The 24,588-nt window shown below is 46.1% G+C and overlaps 2 protein-coding genes across 3 annotated transcripts; one reads left to right on the top strand and one right to left on the bottom strand.

The window, feature by feature from the left end:
* The first annotated feature begins 8,274 nt into the window (after positions 1-8,274).
* On the top strand, positions 8,275-20,109 carry LOC119276347 (auxilin-like protein 1). The gene is made up of 8 exons (XM_037557395.1): positions 8,275-8,833; positions 11,464-15,178; positions 15,285-15,348; positions 15,524-15,594; positions 15,674-15,739; positions 15,841-15,930; positions 19,540-19,716; positions 19,891-20,109. The coding sequence occupies exons 1-8, from the start codon at positions 8,481-8,483 to the stop codon at positions 19,924-19,926; spliced, it is 4,572 nt and encodes a 1,523-aa protein (XP_037413292.1). The 5' UTR covers positions 8,275-8,480; the 3' UTR covers positions 19,927-20,109.
* A 115-nt stretch (positions 20,110-20,224) lies between these two features.
* On the bottom strand, positions 20,225-21,822 carry LOC119276348 (dihydroflavonol 4-reductase). Of its 2 annotated transcripts, XM_037557397.1 has the most exons (4): positions 21,609-21,821; positions 21,358-21,527; positions 21,071-21,265; positions 20,225-20,971 (listed from the first exon to the last, which is right to left on the bottom strand). In XM_037557397.1, exons 1-4 carry the CDS (start codon positions 21,739-21,741, stop codon positions 20,390-20,392), a joined length of 1,080 nt encoding a protein of 359 aa, XP_037413294.1. In that variant the 5' UTR covers positions 21,742-21,821; the 3' UTR covers positions 20,225-20,389. The 2 variants fall into 2 exon arrangements, with proteins under 2 accessions (XP_037413294.1, XP_037413293.1); XM_037557396.1 differs by having other exon boundaries at positions 21,358-21,822.
* Between the last annotated feature and the right edge of the window lie 2,766 nt (positions 21,823-24,588).

Below are 24,588 nucleotides of genomic sequence, written 5' to 3'. Positions count from 1 at the left end.
AACATGATCATCTCATACAATAAAATATAGCATCACGTCTTGACCATATCACATCACAACAAGCCCTGCAAAAACAAGTTAGACGTCCTCTACTTTGTTGTTGCAAATTTTACGTGGCTGCTATGGGCTGAGCAAGAACCGTTCTTACCTACGCATCAAAACCACAACGATAGTTCGTCAAGTTAGTGTTGTTTTAACCTTCGCAAGGACCGGGCGTAGTCACACTCGGTTCAACTAAAGTTGGAGAAACTGACACCCGCCAGCCACCTGTGTGCTAAGCACGTCGGTAGAACCAGTCTCGCGTAAGCGTACGCGTAATGTCGGTCCGGGCCGCTTCATCCAACAATACCGCTGAACCAAAGTATGACATGCTGGTAAGCAGTATGACTTGTATCGCCCACAACTCACTTGTGTTCTACTCGTGCATATAACATCAACGCATAAAACCTAGGCTCGGATGCCACTGTTGGGGAACATAGTAATTTCAAAAAAATTCCTACGCACACGCAAGATTATGGTGATGCATAGCAACGAGAGGGGAGAGTATTGTCCACGTACCCTCGTAGACCGAAAGCGGAAGCGTTAGAACAACGCGGTTGATGTAGTCGTACGTCTTCACGGCCCGACCGATCAAGCACCGAAACTACGGCACCTCCGAGTTCTAGCACACATTCAGCTCGATGACGTCCCTCGAACTCCGATCCAGCCGAGTGTCGAGGGAGAGTTCCGTCAGCACGATGGCGTGGTGACAATCTTGATGTACTATGGACGCAGGACTTCGCCTAAGCACCGGTACGATATTATCGAGGTGGATTATGGTGGAGGGGGGCACCGCACATGGCTAAGAGATCCAAGGGATCAATTGTTGTTCTCCTAGAGGTGCCCCTTGCCCCCGTATATAAAGGAGCAAGGGGGGAGGGGGCAGCCGGCCTAGGAGGGGGAGCGCCAAGGGGAGTCCTACTCCCACCGGGAGTAGGACTCCCTCCTTCCTTGTTGGAGTAGGAGAAGGGGAAAGAGGGGGAGAGGAAGAAGGAAAAGGGGGCTGCGCCCCTTGTCCAATTCGGACCAGAGGGGGGCGCAGGCCTACTTCCTTTTGGCCTCTCTCCTCTATTCCCGTATGGCCCAATAAGGCCCATATACTCCCCGGCGAATTCCCGTAACTCTCCGGTACTCCGAAAAATACCCGAATCACTCGGAACCTTTCCGAACTCCGAATATAGTCGTCCAATATATCGATCTTTACGTCTCGACCATTTCGAGACTCCTCGTCATGTCCCCGATATCATCCGGGACTCCGAACTCCTTCGGTACATCAAAACTCATAATAAAACTGTCATCGAAACCTTAAGCGTGCGGACCCTACGGGTTCGAGAACAATGTAGACATGACCGGAACATGTTTCCGGTCAATAACCAATAGCGGAACATGGATGCTCATATTGGCTCCCACATATTCTACGAAGATCTTTATCGGTCAAACCGCATAACAACACACGTTGTTTCCTTTGTCATCGGTATGTTACTTTCCCGAGATTCGATCGTCGGTATCTCAATACCTAGTTCAATCTCGTTACCGGCAAGTCTCTTTACTCGTTCCGTAATGCATCATCTCGCAACTAACTAATTAGTTGCATTGCTTGCAAGGCTTAAAGTGATGTGCATTACCGAGAGGGCCCAGAGATACCTCTCCGACAATCGGAGTGACAAATCCTAATCTCGAAATACACCAACTCAACATGTACCTTCGGAGACACCTGTAGAGCTCCTTTATAATCACCCAGTTACGTTGTGACGTTTGGTAGCACACAAAGTGTTCCTCCGTTAAACAGGAGTTGCATAATCTCATAGTCATAGGAACATGTATAAGTCATGAAGAAAGCAATAGCAACATACTAAACGATCAAGTGCTAAGCTAACGGAATGGATCAAGTCAATCACATCATTCTCCTAATGATGTGATCCCGTTAATCAAATGACAACTCTTTGTCCATGGCTAGGAAACATAACCATCTTTGATAAACGAGCTAGTCAAGTAGAGGCATACCAGTGACACTTAGTTTGTCTATGTATTCACACATGTATCATGTTTTCGGTTAATACAATTCTGGCATGAATAATAAACATTCATCATGATATAAGGAAATAAATAATAACTTTATTATTGCCTCTAGGGCATATTTCCTTCAGTACAATCCAATTTCCTGGTTTGACACCAAGGTGCTCATGATTTATACTTTATGTAGGGAAGACTGAGTGTATCATGCTTGCCGCAATTAAGTGTATAGAGGTTGTTTCCTTTAGCTCCATTATTATGAAAGGCAATGATGAATTACATGCATGTCTTGTATTATTCTTTCAATGTCAAATTGATATTTCATTGAATCATTCGTGTCTTAATATTCATGCCATGATTAGATTACATGATCAAGATTATGCTAGGTAGCATTCCACATCAAAAATTGTCTTTTTATCATTTACCTACTCGGGGACGAGTAGGAATTAAGCTTGGGGATGCTGATACGTCTTCGTCGTATCTATAATTTTTGATTTTTCCATGCTAATATTCTACAACTTTCATATACTTTTGGTAACATTTTATATTATTTTTGGGACTAACATATTGATCCAGTGCCTAGTGCCAGTTCTTGTTTTATTGCATGTTTTTTGTTTCGTAGAATATCCATATGAAACGAAGTCCAAATGCGATAAAAATATATGGAGTTTTTTGGGAATATATGTGATTTTTGGGAAGAAGAATCAGCGTGAGAGGTGGTCCACATGCCCCACAAGTTCATAGGGCATGCCCTGGGGGGTAGGTGCGCCCCTAGGGCTTGTGGCCACCTCATAAGTCGGTTGGGGGTATCCTTTGGAATCAGAAGAGAAACCGAGAGATAGATCCAATATCGGAGGGACTCCTGCCTCTCTGCCGCATGGAAGCCATGGGCCAGAGGGGAAACTGTCCTCTCATCTAGGGGGGAGGTCAAGGAATAAGAAGAAGGGGGGGGTCTCTCCCCTCTCTCCTAGTGGCGCCGGAGTGCCGTCGGGGCAAGGATCGTGATGGCGATCTACACCAACAACCTCGCTACTGTCAACACCAACTTTCTCCCCCTCTATGAAGCGGTGTAAAACCTCTTCTCCCCACTATAATCTCTGCTTAAACATGGTGCTCAACGCTATATATTATTATCCAATGATGTGTGGCTATCTTATGATGTTTGAGTAGATCCGTTTTGTCCTATTTGTTGATTGATGATCGTGATTGGTTTGAGTTGTATGTTTTATTTTGGTGTTGTCCTATGGTGCCCTCCGTGTCACGCAAGCGTGTGGGATTCCCGCTGTAGGGTGTTGCAATATGTTCATGATTCGCTTTTAGTGGGTTGCGTGAGTGACTGAAACATATACCCGAGTAAGTGGGTTGTTGCGTATGGGAGTAAAGAGGACTTAATACTTAATGCTATGGTTGGGGTTTACCTTAATGATCTTTAGTAGTTGCGGATGATTGCTAGACTTCCAATCATAAGTGTTGGAAATATCAATGCGGGCTCTAAACGGCAGACGGCCGAAACTTAGAAGAAAATGGTTCAACATTTAAGTGAGTGTGTGAGATGCATTGGATCGAAGATCTAAGACTGAGATTAGACAGAGGAGATCCTCACCGGAGATAGGTCATCAGAGGGCTCGCCGGATACGATGCAGACGGCAACGAACGACGGCGCATGGCTCGGGTGTGGTCGAGGACGATGATGCATGGGGTTTCTGCTGGGGAACGTAGTAATTTCAAAAAAAATTCCTATGCACACGCAAGATTGGTGATGCATAGCAACGAGAGGGGAGAGTGTTATCCACGTACCCTCGTAGACCGAAAGCGGAAGCGTTAAAACAACGCGGTTGATGTAGTTGTACGTCTTCACGGCCCGACCGATCAAGCACAGAAACTACGACACCTCCGAGTTTTAGCACACGTTCAGCTCGATGACGATCCCCGTACTCCGATCCAACAGAATGTCGGGGAAGAGTTCCGTCAGCACGGCAACGTGGTGACGACCTTGATGTTCTACCATTGCAGGGCTTCGCCTAAGCACTGCTACAATATTATCGAGGAGGACTATGGTGGAGGGGGCACCGCACACGGCTAAGAGATCAATTGTTGTGTCTAGAGGTGCCCCTGCCCCCGTATATAAAGGAGCCAGGGGGGAGGGGGCGGCCGGCCTAGGAGGGGGCGCGCCAAGGGGAGTCCTACTCCCACCGGGAGTAGGACTCCCTCCTTCCTTGTTGGACTAGGAGAAGGGGGAAGGAGGAAGGAGAGAGGAAGGAAGGGGGGGGGGGCGCCGCCCCCTCTCCTTGTCCTATTCGGACTAAGGGGGGAGGGGCGCGCGGCCCAGCCCTTTGCCTCCTCTCCTCTTCTCCACTAAGGCCCATGTAGGCCCAATAAGCCCCCGGGGGGGTTCCGGTAACCTCCCGGTACTCCGGTAAAATCCCGATTTCACCCGGAACACTTCCGATATCCAAATATAGGCTTCCAATATATCAATCTTCATGTCTCGACCATTTTGAGACTCCTCGTCATGTCCGTAATCTCATCTGGGACTCCGAACAAACTTTGGTACATCAAAACTCATAAACTCATAATATAACTGTCATCGAAACCTTAAGCGTGCGGACCCTACGGGTTCGAGAACTATGTAGACATGACTGAGACACGTTTCCGGTCAATAACCAATAGCGGAACCTGGATGCTCATATTGGCTCCTACATATTCTATGAAGATCTTTATCGGTCAAACCGCATAACAACATACGTTGTTCCCTTTGTCATCGGTATGTTACTTGCCCGAGATTCGATCATCGGTATCTTAATACCTAGTTCACTCTCGTTATCGGCAAGTCTCTTTACTCGTTACGTAATGCATCATTACGTAACTAACTCATTAGCTACATTGCTTGCAAGGCTTATAGTGACGTGCATTACCGAGAGGGCCCAGAGATACCTCTCCGACAATCGGAGTGACAAAACCTAATCTCGAAATACGCCAACCCAACATGTACCTTTGGAGACACCTGTAGAGCTCCTTTATAATCACCCAGTTACGTTGTGACGTTTGGTAGCACACAAAGTGTTCCTCTGGTAAACGGGATTTGCATAATCTCATAGTTATAGAACTAAAGCAATAGCAACATACTAAACGATCAAGTGCTAAGCTAACGGAATGGGTCAAGTCAATCACATCATTCTCCTAATGATGTGATCCCGTTAATCAAATGACAACTCATGTCTATGGTTAGGAAACATAACCATCTTTGATTAATGAGGTAGTCAAGTAGAGGCATACTAGTGACATTAAGTTTGTCTATGCATTCACACATGTATCATGTTTCCGGTTAATACAATTCTAGCATGAATAATAAATATTTATTATGATATGAGGAAATAAATAATAACTTTATTATTGCCTCTAGGGCATATTTCCTTCAGTTTCCTGCGCGGCAGAGGGCACGTACGGGCGTGGGGCGGCGAGTTGGAGCCTCTGGTGGCCTCAGCAGTCGCCGATGATGATGGAGATGACCGGAGCGAGCTCGTCGGAGATGGCCATGGCGGCGAAGCTCTCGGGCATGATCGCTGCGCTCCAAATTGGGCTCATCTGGATGAACCAAAAGGGTGAATGGACGTGCACGACTGCAACAAAGACGATGGACATGGTGAGGGGGTCAAATACCGACGGTGATCGCCGAAGTGAAGCTCGCGGCGGAGGTGGGGTTCGGTCCTCATCGGAGTTGGGCTTCTAGGGGGTATTGGCCTCGCCCGAGATATCCAGGAGGTGCACGTGGATGCGACCGATCAAGTGGTGGTGGTGGTTGCTCAAGTAGGGCCTGGAGTTGGCCGAAATTTGGCCGGAGGCGGTTAGGTCAGAGGGAGTGCTCACGGGTCTCACCGGCGGAAATGTGGGTTGCGGGGTTGGGCGAAATGGAGAGGGGGTCCTGGGTTTAAATAGGTGCGGTGGCCAGGGCTGGGGTGCAGCCGGAGCGCATGGACGTTGGAGACGTGGGCGCGGGCGTGCACGACGGTTGCGGGCGACGTTCGCGCGTGGGTGCGGGAGGTTGGTGGGAGGTGCTGACGCGTGGGCTCCACCAGTCAGTGGGAGAGAGAGTGTGTGGTCCGGGGTGAGCTAGGCCTTGGCTCGGCTGGCTGGTCCAGTTGGGCCCTTTGTTTGTTCTATTATTTTTCTGTTTCTGTCTTTCCTTTTTCTTTTCTGTTTTGCTCTATCTTTTTGAAATGAATCTGAATTTGAATTTTCTTCAAACAATAATTGTTTACTAAATTCCAAGTGGAATATTTAGAAATGTTTGAACATTTCATTTGGACAAAATGGACATATTTTTACTGCACTTACATTTTCATTTTGAATTCGAATTTGGTTTCAAAACTAAAAGTGTTTCAAATTCAATCTGGAAAATGGTAGAGGGTCAAGACTCTTATTTAGACTTATGACATTTCCTGCCAAATAAAATACAAAACTATTTTGATTAATTCCTTTTGGCCTTTGAATTGATTTCAAAATAAAACCAACTCAAATTATTTTAGGAGAATCATTTTGGCTTTGATATTCTTGGGACTTATTGAAGTTAGCGTTTTGCCCAACAATATTTTAAATGGCTTGGTCTGTACCAAAGCTAGCTAGGGTTTCACTAGTGGCATTTGGATTTTCATCCTTCTAGGCAAACAATCAAACAAATCAAGTCATTCACAAGCATTCCTAGGCAAACATAGGTATTTCCTAGAAAAGTTTTTATTCCCTCTGAAATTTTAACATACCAGATTTGCGAAAAAATCTGGATGTGACAGTTAACCGCAAATTTCATTAGTAAGCAAATATTTTGAACGTGCAAGTTTCTAATGCCTAAACCACCATACTTTGTAAGTTTGCAAACGTTGTTCCAAGCTATGAGACACCGAGCTTCCTAGCAGGTGTCCTCAGCCGTCCAAAAGAAGGCACATCTAAGCGCATGCATAGCTTTTAGAAAAATTTGGGGATTAGAAAAATGTACATGAAGTAAGTTCAGAGTGAGTATAGAACAACTATGATAAGGGTTAGGAGGTCTCCTTTGGCAATGAGCTTAGCGCGCCAACCGGTGAGGAACTTTTTGTAGCGTTCAAGTATTGGATGAAAGTTATTTGGTGGCGGGCAAATGGGAGACAAGGGGACGCCCAGGTAAATTTGAGGGAAAGAAGAAACATAACGGTCTAGGATGTTTGCGATGGTGGTCGCGCTAGATTGGTCAATGTGTAAGGGTGCAAAACTTGTTTTAGTTAAGTTGATGGTGAGGCCACCTGAGAGAGCAAAGTCCTTGAGGAGGGCTTTGAGGGATGTGGCAGCTGAAGGTGAAGCGGCTGCGGCGATTAGAGTATTGTCGAGTGTTGACAATTGAAGCGTCGTAGCTGGTAGATGAGTAAAATTGTGTGATGTAGATACTTGATATGTAGATTGTGTGATATAAGTTGTTGAACCAGACCAACTAGTATAATGAAGAGATAGGGGCAAAGATGATCACCTTGAGGAAGATGTCTAATTTTAATACCAGTGTGAGTGCTTTACTAGAGTGGCAACAACTAATAAGATCCGCAAGGATATACAAAATTTTCAGCTTCTTTCAAAAAAAATTTCAGCAATGTTCATGCTAGGTATGAAACCGTTAATTTTAAGTTTGCCTTTCTATATCCTCTCTGTTCCATTTGTGGTAGTATTACAGTGAACCTCTTGGCATGTTGTTCTTTGTAGTTGCTGGATGTTGCGGAGAAAGGAAGAGGGAAGGTGATGACAACAACCATCGCCGAGAAAAGTGATGTTGTTATGTTGACACCTGACAATCCAGCAGGTGAAGATCCATGTATGGCTCTTAGTACTATATATTTGATATTTTGACTACAAGGTGCCATTAAACACACGAGTGAGCTGAAGTTTTACCCATTTGTTCTTATCTATTCTGAGCAGTTAAATTGCAGTCTGGGAGCCGAAACGAAAACGTGTTGCCATACAGTAGGAGTAGTGGCAGTAGGAGTAGTTTTCTTTTTATGCGAGTTGCAGTTGAAGTAGGTTTGCTGGCACCGCTGCCGGACACAAGACAACCTGGCCTTCCCTGGGCCGACGGCGAGGACGCTGGTGACTGGACATCCGGGCCCCACCACGTCGATCCAAAATAAACGCGGATTCTCTACCGGCACAACCATGTCATCAATCATCAATCAAAAAAGAAAGAAAGAAAGAAAAGAGCTCTACAGGCGCCGGCTCGACCTACCACTCGTCCCCCCGCGCCCACTTCCCAAATCGCCCCAGGCCCCAAGCTCCTCCCTCCCGTGCTCCAACCGAAATTCTACTCCCAGGAGCGTAGCAAAGCTATTTGAATCAGCGGGACGCGAGGCTGCTGCCTGCTGGACTGCCTGTGCTCCCCTCTGCCCCCCCATTCTCCAATTCGCCGCGAGGCGCGTATGGAGGACCTCACCACCGCGCCGCCACCGCGGCACCGGGCGCGGAGGCACCGGAGGAAGGCGTCGGACTCGGCAACGTACGGGGACGTGTTCGGCGGGGGCCCGCGGTTCGCGCCCCCTGTCGCAGGGGCTCCGGCGGACTACGCGGACGTGTTCGGCGGCGTCGCGGCCTCCTGCTCCATCCCGTACCTCGACCTGCCCCCGGCGGCAGCCGGGAGCGACGGCGGCGCGGGGAGGTACGGCGAGATCTTCACGCGGGCCGGCTTCGGGGAGTACGCGGCGCCGTACGAGGACATGTTCGCGGAGCCGGAGGGAATGCCGGAGGAGATCGAGTCCTGGAGCGGGAGCTCGAGGTATGGATTCTGTGCTCATTCTTGGAATTTTGCCTTTCTTCTTCTCTATGACCCTCGCTGTGCTCGCTACTGTTGCGTGCTCTGTGTTTTGGGGATAAGAATGCTGGCCTTCCACGCCATTTTTAGACCCTGTTTGCTCGTGTAGTTAGAGGCGACGAGCCGTGGGGTGGACACTGGACAGCATAAAGCCATTCCTCGTGTATCCCAGAATGTTTCCTACGCGATATATGACGCGTCAATGCCACCGTTTTTTTAGGACAAATGTTGCTATACCGATACATAACCACTTTGTAGCTTTATTTTTCCTTTATAGTACAGTACGATTTTATTCAATTTCTGCTTGTCTTTCGGTGAGTGTGGTGGCATGTCATTTGCGAGCTACGTGTACTATAATGACTCTGCTGCATAGAAATGCTAACTTTTGTCACCATTTAAGCTCCATGCATACTGTGGAACTATGCGATTGATAGTTTAGCTATGCTATATGTACCTCTGCTTGTTTTGGGTGCACTTCTTTTGCAGAAAGGTGATTCCTTTTGGGCCAAGTGGTGCCTTTTCTCCTCACCTTTCCAGTTGGTTTGAACTAGAAGAATTTGGGTGGTTACGCAGAAACCATAACTCCACCTTCAGATCTTATTTCAGATGCCGCTGTTCAGGGTTTATTATATAGGTTTCTAGTATAATCAGTCACATGCGTGGTAAGTGTACTTGTTGCTAGGACTTTGTTCATGTGTTAATTTTCTGTGAGACGTTCGTCTCAGTGATGGCCACTTATGAATTGTGATCCCAGGCTACTGGCCATTAAAAGTTTAGTCTGCACCGGAGTTTATTAGTCTTGATCAGTCCAATGGCTAAATTACTATATGGAGACTACAATTTCACGGAAAGATATTATCAAATTGGAAATAGCACATGATTCCTATGGAAACATTTATCTATCAGATCTATTCATGCCGTGTTTTCACCCCTTGTTCCACCAAATTCTCCCCTTACTGCTCCTCCATGTTATTTGTGATTCACCGCCTAATTTAGCAGTAGTTCCATGGTAAAAATGTGACTGTCTGCCTTTGTCTATTTTAAGCGAGTCCCTCACATATTTGTGGTACTAGTCAACTTATGAAGGTTCGCCACTTGGGAATTTGTTGGATTTTCCAAAATACTCATGCTTCTCTCTTCAATCCCATGCCATGAATATGCACTTTAACTTGTTGAATGTAACCAACTGCCACCAAGCTAATTCATAGACTAATAGGGTGCCTCTGGCATTCTGGTGACTTTTAAAGGTGCTTTTGCTTGGCCATTTCTAATTCTCTATACATATGAACTAATTGTTAACCTCTCTCTTAAAGCCATGAAGGGAATATCAAACTTTATTCCTTTTTTAGAATAATATCAAACTTTATTCTGTTTCTTCTATAGGACAAAACAAATATGCCAAGTTGGCCTTTAATGTGAGATTAAGTTGGTTAGAATTTGCTTGGGCAGTCCACCTTAAAGTGTTTACAGATCTTATAAGCAAAAGTAGTTATTACCGAGTAGGAGCAATTTTCACTCTTGGCATTGAAGAGAAGCTTGTCCAACATCGTCTGAGATGGTTTCGGCATATTCAGCGCAGGCCTCTAGAAGCTCCAGTGCATAGCGGCCGGCTAAAGCGTGCGGATAACGTCAAGAGAGGTCCCCGAATTTGACATGGGAGGAGTCCGTAAAGAGAGATCTGAAGGATTGGAGTATCACCAAAGAACTAGCCATGAACAGGGGTGCGTGGAAGCTTGCTATCCATGTGCCAGAACCATGAGTTAGTCGCGAGATCTTATGGGTTTCACCTCTAGCCTACCCCAACTTGTTTGGGACTAAAGGCTTTGTTGTTGTTGTTGTTGTTGGCAAGCGGCTTGATTATTCGGCTTCTATCCGAAATCCCACATCCCCTGGCTTTTTCATACCCCTTTTTTTTGTTTAAATTAGTAATGCTTGGACCAGGCCAATCATACTTGCTTTCCATATATAAATCTTGTAATTTGACCCACAGTGCAAATTCTTTCTTACATTTGTTAGTTCATGATTGCCCATGTGTGTGGATGAACTCCATCGACTACTACTCATGCATAGAGCCTACAGCCAACAATCAGGAATCTATTCTCCATGTGGTCCATGGAAGCATGTAGATTTAATGGAAGCACACTGATAGTGTTGAATTGCTGCCCGGGCCCAGATATCACATCATCTGTGTCATCTTTTGAGTTTTGATTTAAACAAGCAGGATTTGCCCCTGCAAAACAACAAATAAGCAGGATTTTATTTCCTGAAATCTGATCTTGACAGGGCTTCAAAATCAATGTGAAACCATTACTTGTGGATTTGACCCTGTTCATTATTAACCATTTTTGCTGTAAGATCAATCTGTCAACTGTTACTGAGATTGAGTGCAGAAGTTAAATCCTTTGTTTTCATTTTGCTGAGCTCAAGCAGCACCTGTTATGCATGTGGCATACCTGACAACTTGCTTTGTGAATGTTGTGTTGTCATCATCTTCTTCACATTTGTTTGACAGAAGCTTGTTTCCATTACTATTGGAAAAAGCGAATGCACAAGCTTTGTTTCTGACTCATTGTTCATTATTTTTAATTCTACAGATCATCAATCAGAAAAGAATCTGCTGAAATGGATGCTGAGCCATCTCTACTCTATCAACACTATCCAAATGTGGTCTATGACCAACAGTTTGATGAGGAACAGTTTTCTCCAATCTCCTTTCCTCCAGATGGTGAACAACAGTTCAACATGTCATATAATAAGGCAACCAGGGGAAGGCTAGATGATCTAGTTGAAATGACTACTTGCATGGTGGAGCCTTCAATAAGTTACGTGGTTGACTCTTGCAATTTGTCAAATGATTCAGCAACTAATCATGTTCCAGTAATGCACAATGGTGCACTTGCTAATGGTGAAGATAAGGAGATGAGCCCACCACCACTCCCTGCAAGCGGTGATTCTGTAGCTGATGAGAAGCAGCATATTTCTCCCTGCCTTCCCATTTATGAAAATCATTATGAAGATAAAAAGGATCACAGGAGGTCTAGCATTCATTCAGCATCAAGTGAGGAAAACAATGGTGCGACTGCTAATGATGAAAATAAGGAGACTAGCCCACCACAACTCCCTGTAAATGGTGATCCTGTAACGGATGAGAAGCAACAACATATCTCAACTTGTCTTCTCAATTCTGAAAATCTCCATGAAGATGAAAAGGACCACAAGAGATCTAGCAGCACTCATTCAGCATCAAGTGAGGAAGTACCTTCCCCAGACTATCCATTCTTAAGGATGTCCAACACCCACATTCAAACACCGCCCATCAATGTACAACCACCATCAATCCTACCATCTAATTTTCTTAATAAGAAGGAAAGCAAATCTAACAGAGATTCTGAGGTCAATCCTAACTCTGCTGCTGCTGATGCTATAAAGGAAGCAACAAATGTGAAGCAAAATATCTCAACTTGTCTTCTCAATTCTGAAAATCTCTATGAAGATGAAAAGGACCACAAGAGATCTAGCACTCATTCAGCATCAAGTGAGGAAGTGCCTTCCCCAGACTATCCATTCTTAAGGGTGTCTAACACCCATATTCAAACACCGCCCATCAAAGTACAGCCACCATCAACCCTACCATCTAATTTTCTTAATAACAAGGAAAGTAAATCTGACAGAGATTCTGAGGTCAATCCTAACTCTGCTGCTGCTAATGCTATAAAGGAAGCAATGGATTTTGCTGAAGCGAGGTTAAAAGCTGCAAAAGAACTGATGGAGAGAAAAGGGGACAGTTTTAAACTTCGGAAGAGGCCAGGTCATCATAGAGGCACAAAATCGACAGAAATCAAGGAAGATAAGGGTCCTGAAGAGGTGAATATATTTGAAGAGAAGCTGACCTCAAGAAAGTTAGCAGAAGAGGAAAACTATGAGAATCTAAGTTTCCTGGATAAACACAGAGGCAGTAGTGCAGTTAAGATAGCAGACTGTTATCAAGACGGAAAAGGGGTTCTATCTCCAGGGAAGCCTCAGCAGATAATACAAAGTGACAGTAAACTTGATCAACTAGGCAAGTGGGCATCAGATGCTGAATTCTACGATCTGGTTAGCCATCATCGGAAATCTACAACTAGCACAGCTGCATGTGAAGGTGATAATGGTCCGACAACAAATCCCTTCACTAAGCATGGCCATTCTGAGAAAGTAAAAGAAGGGGTTAATGCAGGGGATTTGGAAAGAGATGGGAAATTGTCGGGTTGTAATGAAATAACAGAGCTGGGAAATATACATGTAGATCTTATAGCAGATGATACCGCTGCTCTAGGGGTTGAACAGGAGGCTCCTACAGCTCCTGAAGGTTCACTATGGGAGGAAAGGGTGGTATACCAAGAAACAAACGATTCTCATATCAAAGAACATGTAGGGCAAAGCAATTCTCCAAAAGGTCATGATGATGATGGAATATTTGAGGCTTCATGTATGAATGGCATACCTCCAAAGCTGCATGTTGTTCCAGATACATCCAGTTTGTCTTTGAAGGTTTGTATACAGGTAGACCATGCCAATGGTAACCAAAATTGTTCTGATGCTAGTACTGAGGAAACTCCACTAGTAGGAAAATATGACAAAGAAAACAACAATAAAGAGGGACTTGAGATTCCATGTGCTGATGAGACACTTTGCACTTCCGTAAGGAATCAAATATCAGATGAACATCCGGAAGTTCCTCTAATTGATGAAATTGAGACGAGTCAAGCGAAAGAAGCCACAATAGAAGAGCCTGCAGAATATTATGAAGACCAATGGTCCCCGAAGATGTCAAATACAGTTCACAGGGAGGCTAAAACTTATGGGGAAGACAAGATGTTCAGTTTTGTTGATGAAGCATGCCTGCAAAGTGAACAAGAAAAAATAACTGAACTACCTTCAGAAATGCTCATCCATAAAGAAATGGAGAGATTTGGAATTGAGGAGAAAGAAAGCCTGCATGAAGATTCCCAAGATGAAGATGTATACTGGGATGCGGGATCTCCTGAAAAGGAAACTAGTGTTACTTCTGATACCGATGCTAATGAAAATGACGAAGCAGAGGTGCTGAATGTATTTGTGGCAGACAGTGACTTGACGGAAAACAATGTTAGAACATGTGCTACTTCTGCCAAACACTCAGATCAACTCCCAGAATCTCAGGAGTCATTATTGGAACCTCAAGAGTTGGCAAACAATATGGATATAATTGAGGATTTTGTATCCCATGGTAACCAAAAAGAAGCAAAAAATACCTTGTTAGGGAACAGTGAGACGACACTGGTGGAAAAAACGTTAAACCATGATAAGGAAGGCCAGACATCTGCGGAAACTGGTGCCACCAGAGGACTAAATGATGTATATGCAGAAATAATTGCAAAGAATAATAGGGTGGGTAATGTACTTCATTCTGGAGCTGAAGTTATCACCGATGATTACAATGATCATACCACATGTTCTAAAGATATGCATGCTTCATTCTCAGAAGCATGCGCTAGCATGCATCACTTGCCTCAAAATGCTGAATCTATTTCTGCTCTGACGTCTGATGAAAGCATATCTTTCCTTGTAAATCTTGAAGAGAACTGCATAAAAGCAGATAGTGAATATTCGACAATAAGAGACACAGCGTTACAAGGGAAAAAGACAGGCGGCAAAATTGAAGAAGGAGATGGCAAAGACAAAATGTCGAGTGTAAATTTGAAGGATCAGCGATCTTTTGGAGAGGATAGTGCATCAAAGTTTGTTCAGAAATCAAGAAAAGAGACCTCTGATGCCCAGAGAATTGAAGGGAGAGATGATATAAGAAAGGCAGAAAGTGAAATTGAAAAGGATGTCTCCCTAAGACCAGATAAAGATAAAGAAAGGGAACACAAAATGGAAAAAGAACAAAGTAAGGAGAAACCAATAAGAGAACTAGAAGAAGAGAAGGAGAGGGAGAGGGAGCGGGCAAAAGATAGGCTTGCTGTTCAGAGGGCTACAAGAGAAGCTCATGAGAGGGCATTTGCTGAGGCTCGTACAAAGGCTGAAAGAATAGCATTAGAAAGGATTACCTCTTCACGACAAAGAGCGTCTGCAGAAGCACGAGTTAAAGAGAAGGCAAGTGATGAAGCAGTTGCAGAGAAGGCTTCTAGAGAAGCTAGAATAAAAGTGGAACGTGCAGCAGTCGAGAGAGCAACTGCAGAAGCTCGAGAGAGGGCAATTGAAAAGGCAAAGGCTGCTGCAGATGCTAAGGAGCGAATAGAAAAGGCCAGGGTCCCATTCAAAGATAGTTTTAAGGCTACTAATCAGGTAACTGATGTCAGCTACCAAACTATTTTTTTATTTACTCTAAGCAGCTACTGATGATGCCCTAAGTAATTTCTCATCCTTGGTCTTGATGCTGGATAATAAATAGGACACACAATTTCAGAAGACAGCTTCTAACGAGCATGGAAGAAGCACAGATTCTTGCAATCAAGGTACTGCTAATATCCAGAAGTGTTTCTAACCTTTTTCCCTGTATTAGGGGGGACAATTTTTGCCATGTCATTGTAACCTTTTCCTGTAATATTTTTTCCAGTATGTTATGTGATGATGATTTGTGGGAACTTTATGTTCTTTGCCTTATTTGAATGTTTTGGCATTTATTTACAGCATCTGAGTTTGAATCAGCTCTAAGACACAAAGCAAGATCCGAGAGGCACCAACGGACAGCTGAACGAGCGGTATACTCAGATGTTTTGTTTTCTCCTTCACTTGTTAGTCTTGATATCTCTTGGTAGTTTCATCATCACCAATTTTCAGGAAAAAGCTCTAGCCGAAAAGAATATGCGGGACATGCTGACTCAGAGGGAGCAAACAGAAAAACACGTAAGACAATAAGTTATCACTCACCAGGAAGGCAAACATATTGCACTGTTTCTTAATAGTCTTTTCTTCTGCGATCTGGTGTTCATATATCTTTGATACAGAGATTGGCTGAATTCCTTGATCCTGAAGTCAAGAGATGGTCAAATGGAAAGGAAGGAAATCTGCGAGCATTGCTCTCTACGTTGCAATATGTACGCATTTTGACTTACATGACTTCTGTTTCAACCATTTTTTCTTTGTTGCTTTTGCTTTTAAATTTCGCTGAGCCTTGTATACCTTTTGCATGTCCATTTTCAGTTTTAGGATATATATTACTTTTGACTTCCAGTAAATTATGTGCTAAATTGATTTCAGGAAATTTAAGAAATGACTTTGAGAGTTGGGAGCTTCCACTTATTACTCAGTTACAGAAATGATCAGCTTAAGAAATGACTCAAAACATCCACAACACAACTCTCTAAAGTCAACTTCTGTAATTCCACTTTTTATGGAATTATACCTAACAGTTTCCTTTACATGCTTATGCTGTTACAGTAGTACCAGAAAGTACTGTAATGCACTAAGCATAACTGATTAACCACATAAACTGAAAGGACAATAAGAAAATCAAACATCGTAACATTCTTGCAATTTATTTTATTTTTGGGTAAATGGTAGAAAATATTGAGTTTATCAATCAGTATGGGACACTGTAAATCCATGATGAAAACACAAGAAGTTCTAGACAACTCAATTCAGTAAATTTTGAATTTAGTTGGGTTTGGAATTATTGCACAAAACAAAGAAACACTATCACAGAAATCTGGTACGAAGTCTCCTTCAGCTAAAACAATATGTTACCCGAAAACTATGGAGTAACAGTTTGGTCGTGCAATATATGTATACATATCCACTTATCCACTTTATCCAGAAGATAGATGTCTAAACCGGGAAGGCTGTGTATGGTGAGTAGTCGAGAGCTTCAGAGGACAGTTTTCCAGTTTGTTATAGCTTTTAGAAGTCTAGGTTGAACATATATTACCCAATGCATGAAAGATACTCCCTCCGTTCCAAAATAGATGACCCAACTTTCTACTAACTTTAGTACAAAGTTGGGTCATCTATTTTGAAACGGAGGGAGTATTACAGTAGATGCTAAGTTTAATCAAATTTACAAACCATTTAATTTTTATGGTATGATTTATTAATATTTTATTTGTTGCTTATCCTTTTGTCTGCTTCATTTCTTTCCTACTTATAAAGATTAGAGTTGGTGGTAAGTTCACATGTGGGTCGAACAACCTTCACAATAAATAGATACACTCTTCCCCACATGCCGATCTAGCAAGGTGTAATTTGGTTTACTCAAAAACATTGTATGCTAGCTTAGATGAGTTTTGGCAGTTGGCACGACTGGATTGGTAGTGGGAGACAGCAGGAGGTAATTGGGTGATGTGAGACAAAAGGAGGGGGGTTCGGGAGGGCTCTGTTGCTGTTGTCTTTGTAGGTTTGCTGGCCCCACCTGTCAGAATAGAGAGGAAAAAGAATGGGAGATGAGTGAATGGGGCTCCAATCTTTACAAGTAACTGGTAATTTGTACGTGCTTTGCACGTCATCAAATACATAATAGCATTAAAAAATACAATCCCGATATTAATTCCCTTTCCTGCGAATCATATTGGACAAGATCCAACTCTATCCCAATTTTTTTCGTGGAACGGAGGCAAAATCTTTGCCTCATCTCATTAATTAAGGAGTAAGACAATGTTTTTAAGGTTACAGGACGACGCAGGTCCGAACAAAAGGGATCACTCTCCCGGAATTAGATTGCCCAAGAATCTAGCCCCGGCAACAAGTCTTCGCCTCATCCTTAATCGTCCCGGCCACTCTCGTAGGATGGGAAGCTTTGGAACGGGATACCCTAGCGTTCCTCTTGTTCCAAATCTCCCAACATATGAGCATCTGTAAAGACTTGTTGGCTTTCCTGGAGTAGCCTGGCCTACCCTCATTAGAGCTCCACCATTGCTTGATTGTCTGAAGGTTGCTCCAGCTAGGAGTCACCGATTGTATTCCCAGCCAATTGTAAATTATGTTCCAAACTCTGATAATGAATCCACATTTGAACATCAGATGAGCAGCGATTTCAGGTTCTCTTTTGCAAAGTTGGCAAAGACCGCAGTTTGGCCTCTATCTGCCGTCCAAATCCTATCTTGAAGATAAGCCATGAGAAGAATTTAATCTTAGGTGGAATCCAGACCTTCCAAACCATATGCGGCATCTCTGAATTGATCATACTGGCAAACTGCATCCGGTAAGCGGTGGCGGCAGAATAGCATCCATCGGCAGTGAACTTCCAATGGATGCCATCGCTGGTACCCGACGAAAGGTGGACCTCTTGGCATTTGCACCAAAGGTCGAAGAATTGCTGGATGAGGGCCACGGAGGGTCCACCTTACAGGTTTATGTGCCTGACCCAGTCATTATTCTGCAAGGACCTGACCACGCAGGAATTGGTGTGCTTGGAAAGGGCGAAGATGCCCGGAGCAATGTCTTTAGGCTTTGGTCCATGGAGCCAGGGAGAGTGCCAGAAACTTGCGGTCATGCTGTCCCCAATGGTTATCGTCGTCACGGCATAGAATAAGTATTTGTCTTCATCATCACAAGGTATTTCAAGGCCAACCCAAGCCCTCTGTGGGTCCACCCAAGCAAACCAGAGGCATCGCAGCCTGAGCGCGCAGGCGAACTTGTCAAGATCCAGGATACCCAATCCGCCAAGATTTGTAGGGCGACAAACCGTTCTCCAATTCACCTTGCATTTGCCGCCCGAAACCTGATCAGTACCCGCCCACAGAAAAGCCCGCTGAATCTTGGTGATACTTTCTTTGGTGCCCGGTAGCACATCAAGCGCGGTGATGTGGTAAATCACAAGTGATGTCAAGACCGATTTGACAAGTGTGGATCGACCTGCCGAGTTGATCTTGTTACCTTGCCAAGGGGGGAGCTTGGCCGCCACTTTGTCCACAAGGAACTGACAATCTGCCTTCTTCAGACTATGTGTGGAGAGTGGAAGGCCCAAATAACGCAAGGGAATCCCTCTAGAATCCAGATTGTTCTGTCTCTTCTTTTAATTAGAGAATCAGCTAAGCATGGGGAAAGACGCTTCTAGAATACATGAGATGATAGAGTGGGAGTTCAATTAGAACACAGAGTGGCATAATCCTATGTGTTGAAAACTTTGTCCAACGGATGATAATGATCGAATTTGCCATCTCTCAACCGTTGGATGCAGCATATGTAACGGCTAATATTTGAAGTTATTGTCACACTATATAGTGGTATAGATATAAAGGAAAAGTTACCCATGCATGAAAGGTACTCCCTCCGTTCCTAAATACTTGTCTTTCTAGGCATTTCAACAAGTGACTACATACGGAGCAAAATGAATGAATCTACACTCTAAAATATGTCTACATACATTCGTATGTAGTAGTCATTTGAAATGTCTATAAAGACAAATATTTAGGAACGGAGGGAGTATTAGAAGCACAGTTGAATCAAATTTACAAACCATTTAATTTTCATGTTATCATCTGTAAATCTGATTTGTTGTTCATCTGTTTGCCTGCTTCATTTGGAGAAAAATCTTCTCATGGATGTATTTACTTGAATTCAGTCATGCTTGGATCAATTCTGTACTGTATCATTTATGCAGTGATACCAAATTTGAATTACTCTGGATGAATTAAACTACCCATCAGTCAAATCACTATATCTAAAAGCTTTCCTGAAAAAGTCACTTTTAATCTTTCTCTTGTGGGCAGATACTTGGTTCAGACAGTGGCTGGCAGTCAGTTCCCCTCACAGATCTCATTACAGCTGCTGCCGTGAAGAAAGCATACAGGAAGGCAACCCTTTGTGTCCATCCTGATAAATTACAACAAAGGGGTGCTACAATCAGACAAAAGTACATCTGTGAGAAGGTTTTTGATCTTCTTAAGGTGCGTTTGTTGTTAAGATGTACTACTGCATAAAGTTGAAAACTACATGCAGACTTTTTCATCAACGCCAAACTAGTAAAAACCTGGAAATTTATGTTTAATGGAGGCTATGATTTGATGTGTGATTACTTATTGCAATAATCGAGACTAAATCATCGTGCTTCTGTTGTGCAGGAAGCTTGGAACAAGTTCAATTCCGGAGAGCGCTAAGAGGGGAGATAGGCAGTGGTGTTCATTCTTTTCTTTTTCTGGGGAACAGGAAATTAGGTTAATATCTATATAGCCATATCATTAATCGTTTATATAGATGTAAATATGTGGTTCTGGGGAACAATTTTTGACCATCATTCTACCAGATTAATAATTAAATAATAGAGCATCCTTTGTTCTCTATCCCATGAAAAATAGCAACATTCAGCCCAAGTAAAAGTGTCGCAGTTTTGAACTAAGCCCAGTTCAAAACTGTGACACTTTATTTTGGATCAGAGGGAGTAGTGAATATGAAAAATAATACTGATAAAGTTTATGCGTTATTTTCAATTTTATTTCATACTACTGCCGAGGTGAAAAAAATTTGATGCACTCCATAGTCCATGATATCCCACTAGTTACAGGGCTCTGCCCATGCAAATTCCGAACACAAGAATAGTATTCATGCAGCAGCGCTGGCTTATTATGTCTCGGCACCAATGGCTTGGCCTTTGCCCGCAGCAAGAGCTCCCAGCTTGCCGGCAGCTGCAGGCGCCGGGGCGTCTCCGAGCGGAATGAGGCCCTTCTCCCTGCAGGTGCGGATGGCAGCGTCAAACATGTCCTCGGCGGTGTACCGGAAGCTGAAGCCGTGGTCGAGGAGCTTCTTGGAGGAGAAGTGGATGGGCTGGAGGTCGTCGTCGACGCCTGCGAACTTGTGCGGGATGCTGTACTCGGGGAACCTGTCCCGGAGCATCCTGGCGAGGCCGTGGATGGTGGCGTCGTGGGAGGAGCAGATGTAGCGGCCGTTGGCCTCCGGGTGCTCGAAGAGGAAGGTCATGGCGTCGCAGAGGTCGTCCAGGTGCACCAGCTGCACCTGCTTCAGGATCGAGTAGTGGGCTTCATTCCCTGTGATGAGCGCCAGGGCGGTGACGAGGCTGGGCGGCATGCCGGCGCTGAGGAACGGGCCGACTACGAGCGTGGGGATGATGCTGATGAAGTCCAGGCCGTTCTCGCTGGCGTACTCCATGGCGGCCTTCTCTGCGAGGGACTTGGACACGAAGTACATCTGCAAAACCCGACTCATCCGCATGTCATTATTGTTGCTTTGCCACAAGTAATATAGCAACAAGTAGAGGTAGAGAAGAGAAGGCTGCTCTCGTCTCACCCATCCTGTCATCTTGACGCGGCGGCAGAAGTCGATGTCGCTCCAGTTGTCCTGGTCGTAGGCTGGCCGCTGCCGCTCCTCGATGTTGACGCTGCCGGCGGAGGAGGTGAAGACGATGCGCTTCACGGTGCCAGCCTCCTTGCAGGCCCTCATGATGCTCAGCATCCCTTCCACCGTGGGTTTGATCACCTCGTTCTGCATTCACCTCAGTTTTTGATACTACTCCGTACTAGCAGTAGTATTTCCGTGGCTATTGATTGTTTCAGTGTGCCTGGATATTTATTTACCTCGGGATCTTTGGAGTCGAAGTCCATGGGCGTGGCGACGTGGAAGACGCCGGTGCAGCCGGCGATGGCGTCGTCGAAGCTGCCTTCGTCGCTCAGGTCGGCCTTCCAGATGGACAGCCGCTCCTTGGCTCCGGGAAGCTCCAGCAACGGCTTGTTCTTCTCAACGTTGGCTGAGATAAAAACACAAAAACAAATTACGAATGCGGTCAAGCTAGCTACCACGTCGAGAGAGAGAGGGAGGGGGCGCTCACCCGGGTCGCGCACGGTGGCCCGGACGGTGTACCCGGCCTGGAGGAGCTTCATGACGAGCCACGACCCTACGAAACCCGACGCTCCAGTCACCACCACCGGCCCTTTGCTCCCGTCCATTGTCTCTCCCTTCATCTCTCTATCGACTTCCTTCTTGAGCTTTCTTTCAATGGCTGGGATATCCTTCCTTCCTTTTGCGGCTTTGGCCACTTGCTTCGTTTGGTTGACTATATATAGGAGAGCAAGCAAGAGCGCTCCAGAGGCAGTGACCAGTGCGCGAGATCGTGCCGTTGGTACCTAATAGAGTATTACCAGTAGGTGGGTGCATGGCACGTGCACCCACCGGTTTACGTTTGAAGCGCCGGTGAGCAAGGAAGGGTGCAAGTGGGACGGCTCCTAGTCACCCCGCATTTCCTAGTACACTGGTGCTTTTTTTGAGGCCGCAAGTAATTTTGCTGGTTGTTGCGCGCAGCCGCCACGTACCCCGCCAGACCGCAAAGCCACCGGACACTGGGCGATGATGGGCGATGCGGGAGGGAGCTTGAGCCGTGACTTCCCTTTCAGACAAGTACTAGATTTTTTTTCCTTTCTTTTACATGGCCATCTCCTAGCGAGAAATGCGGGCCTGAACACGGCGACAGCTACATATTTCTATCGACGACAGAGCAGACGTTGTGATTCAGAATCGATCAGCGAGGCTTTTTATGTAGGAGCATTAGAGCAACTCCAACGGGCGACCCAAACAAACGGCGCATTTGTCCGTTTTATATCCGTTTGGGGTCGGCCGTCCGCCCGGCGTCCGCCCTGTTTTGCATTTGGGTCGGGAGTGCGCCCAACGCACCGATCTATTTTCATGTCCGCACTTAAATTTTAAAAAGGACCCACGGCCATAGATCATGTCAGCGGCCATGCCAGCGCCGGCATACATTGCCGGCTTTTAAAAAATACACCACACACTTTGTGCTGGCGCACTCGCCAGCGGCCGGCACACATGCCAACACACAAAAATGGGTGGGACTTGAGTTTGACCACGCCATCACAACCCCATGGTCATGCCGGCGCACAAGCCGGCATAAAAAAAGAAGACGCTCGCTGCCACGAGATCACTCATCGGTGAACTTGAGCATGTGGGCCTGCATTTTCTCGAACCATGGCCTCTTTCTTGGCGACACGGTATTGAGATCCACCTTCATGATCTCCACCCCAGTCATCATGCTGGCGAGAGCCACTTCTCTGGCCTTGGTCTTGGCGTTGGCTGCCTCGACCTCGAGCATCTCCGCTTGCTTCTCCGCCTCCAACTCAAGCATCTTGGCTTGCTTCTCCGTGTCCATCTCTAGCCTCCTCCTTCGGATCTCCATGAAGGCGTTTATTTGCTCCTCTTTGAAACACCGACGCTCCTTCTCTCCCGAGTCCTTCTTATTCATCATGCCCTCCACGCTTGCGATCAAGGCGTTCGATGCCGCATCCCGCTTGTCCTCCTTCTTGGAGTTGGTCTTCCCCCGCGGCCGAGCCGGCTCGCCGTCCCCAACCTCCTCCACGACTTCATTTCCCCTGCGCGACTTGAGGGCGGTATATTGCGCCTTGAACTTCTCCTCATCTTTGATGATCCTATAGCAATGGGAGAGGTTGAAGCACTTGCCGTTGTGTTGAACCTTGAATGCCTCCAAAGCTTGAAATGCCTACAAATGCTTTCATGCAAGCATGTTGGCACAAATGGTATGCAAATGAACACGCAAGCATGAACTTGATGACACAAAAGAGGGCGGTTTGCTACCATATCATGTCTTGCATGCCGATGCCGCTCACGAGTCGGGCCTTGACGTTCTCAAGAGTGACATAAAACTTGTTGCACTCTTGTTGGATCACTCTCCATCGCTTTGAAATGGACATCCACCCACGCGTGCTCACAATTTGGTAAGGAGGAAACTTGTTCGCTCATGAAACTCCCGGTGGACACGAATCCAAAAAGTTGAATGCTTTTGTTCGGCGCCGGTCTTGGGGTCTTGTCCAATGTCCCTCCAACACTCGCGAAGAAGCTTGTCCTCGGCCGCCGTGTATGCCTTCGTGCGCTTGCTCTTGCGCTTAGGCTTTGACCCGCGGCTTGGTTGGCGAGCTCGTCCTCAAACAAAGGCTCCACTTCGATGTCGCACTCGTCTTCTTCCTCTTGCTCGTAGTTGTTCGGAAACTCGTGGTCAAGTGGGAAGCCGTCCAGGTCCATGCCGACCTAATCACGCATGAAGGCCGACTGATCATAGCCAGCGCCCGGCGTGAACGCCCCGCGGCCGTCCTGGCTTTGTGTCTCCTCGGGGTCATAGCCAGCGGCCGGCGCACCGCCCTCGAAGATGAGGTTCTGCATGTAGTCCTCGTCGCCGGCGGCGGGCATTTCGTCGAACAGGTTGCGCGTGTCCGGTACCATGCCGACCGGCATCTGCCGTGCGCGTTTCCTCGCGCCTCCGGATGACGAGCCACCGGCTACCGATGTGGCGTTGAGGTCGATGGGCGCGGGCGTGGGCGTGGAAGGCGCCACCAAGTTCACGTCGGGCGAGCACTCCCCGGAGAGGCGGGAGGCCTGCGGGTACACGTGGAAGGCAGGTATCGGGGTGCAAGCTGACGCGCGGGGCGAGTCGGGCAGCACCATCCGAGGGAACGCAGACGAGCCGGTGCTAGCCGCGGCGGCCACGACGGCGTTGACGAGGCCGTGCTGGCTAGGGTTTAACCCTAGCATGTAGAGCGCCTCCCTCATTGCCGCTGCGACACGGGCGTTGGTGACCTCCTGCTGCGCGGCGGCGGCGACGGCGGCTTCACCCCTCGCGTCCGCGGCGTGCCTCCGGTTCTTCCTCTTGGCCGACTCCGCCGCTCGCTGTTCGGGTGTCAGTGCCTTCTTTGGCTTGGTCGCGGCGGCAGTTTTGCACGAGGCACGAGGCTTGCCTTTGCCGGAGGGGGCGGTCTTCATGCCGGACGAGGCAGGAAGGCGAGGCCAAC

This window comes from Triticum dicoccoides, chromosome 3B (assembly GCF_002162155.2).
Source record: "Triticum dicoccoides isolate Atlit2015 ecotype Zavitan chromosome 3B, WEW_v2.0, whole genome shotgun sequence".
In the NCBI taxonomy this organism is placed as follows: domain Eukaryota; kingdom Viridiplantae; phylum Streptophyta; class Magnoliopsida; order Poales; family Poaceae; genus Triticum; species Triticum dicoccoides.
This window is presented reverse-complemented; position numbering and strand designations above follow the sequence as displayed.

Excerpts from the sequence above, each read along its gene's own strand:
- LOC119276347 (XM_037557395.1), top strand. The coding sequence starts at position 8,481 with ATGGAGGACCTCACCACCGCGCCGCCACCGCGGCACCGGGCGCGGAGG. Across the intron at positions 8,834-11,463 it reads TCCTGGAGCGGGAGCTCGAG|ATCATCAATCAGAAAAGAAT; the intron begins GTATGGATTCTG and ends TTAATTCTACAG. Across the intron at positions 15,931-19,539 it reads TGCTCTCTACGTTGCAATAT|ATACTTGGTTCAGACAGTGG; the intron begins GTACGCATTTTG and ends TCTTGTGGGCAG.
- LOC119276348 (XM_037557396.1), bottom strand. The coding sequence starts at position 21,741 with ATGAAGGGAGAGACAATGGACGGGAGCAAAGGGCCGGTGGTGGTGACT. Across the intron at positions 21,266-21,357 it reads TCGACTCCAAAGATCCCGAG|AACGAGGTGATCAAACCCAC; the intron begins GTAAATAAATAT and ends AGGTGAATGCAG. Across the intron at positions 20,972-21,070 it reads GCGTCAAGATGACAGGATGG|ATGTACTTCGTGTCCAAGTC; the intron begins GTGAGACGAGAG and ends CGGGTTTTGCAG.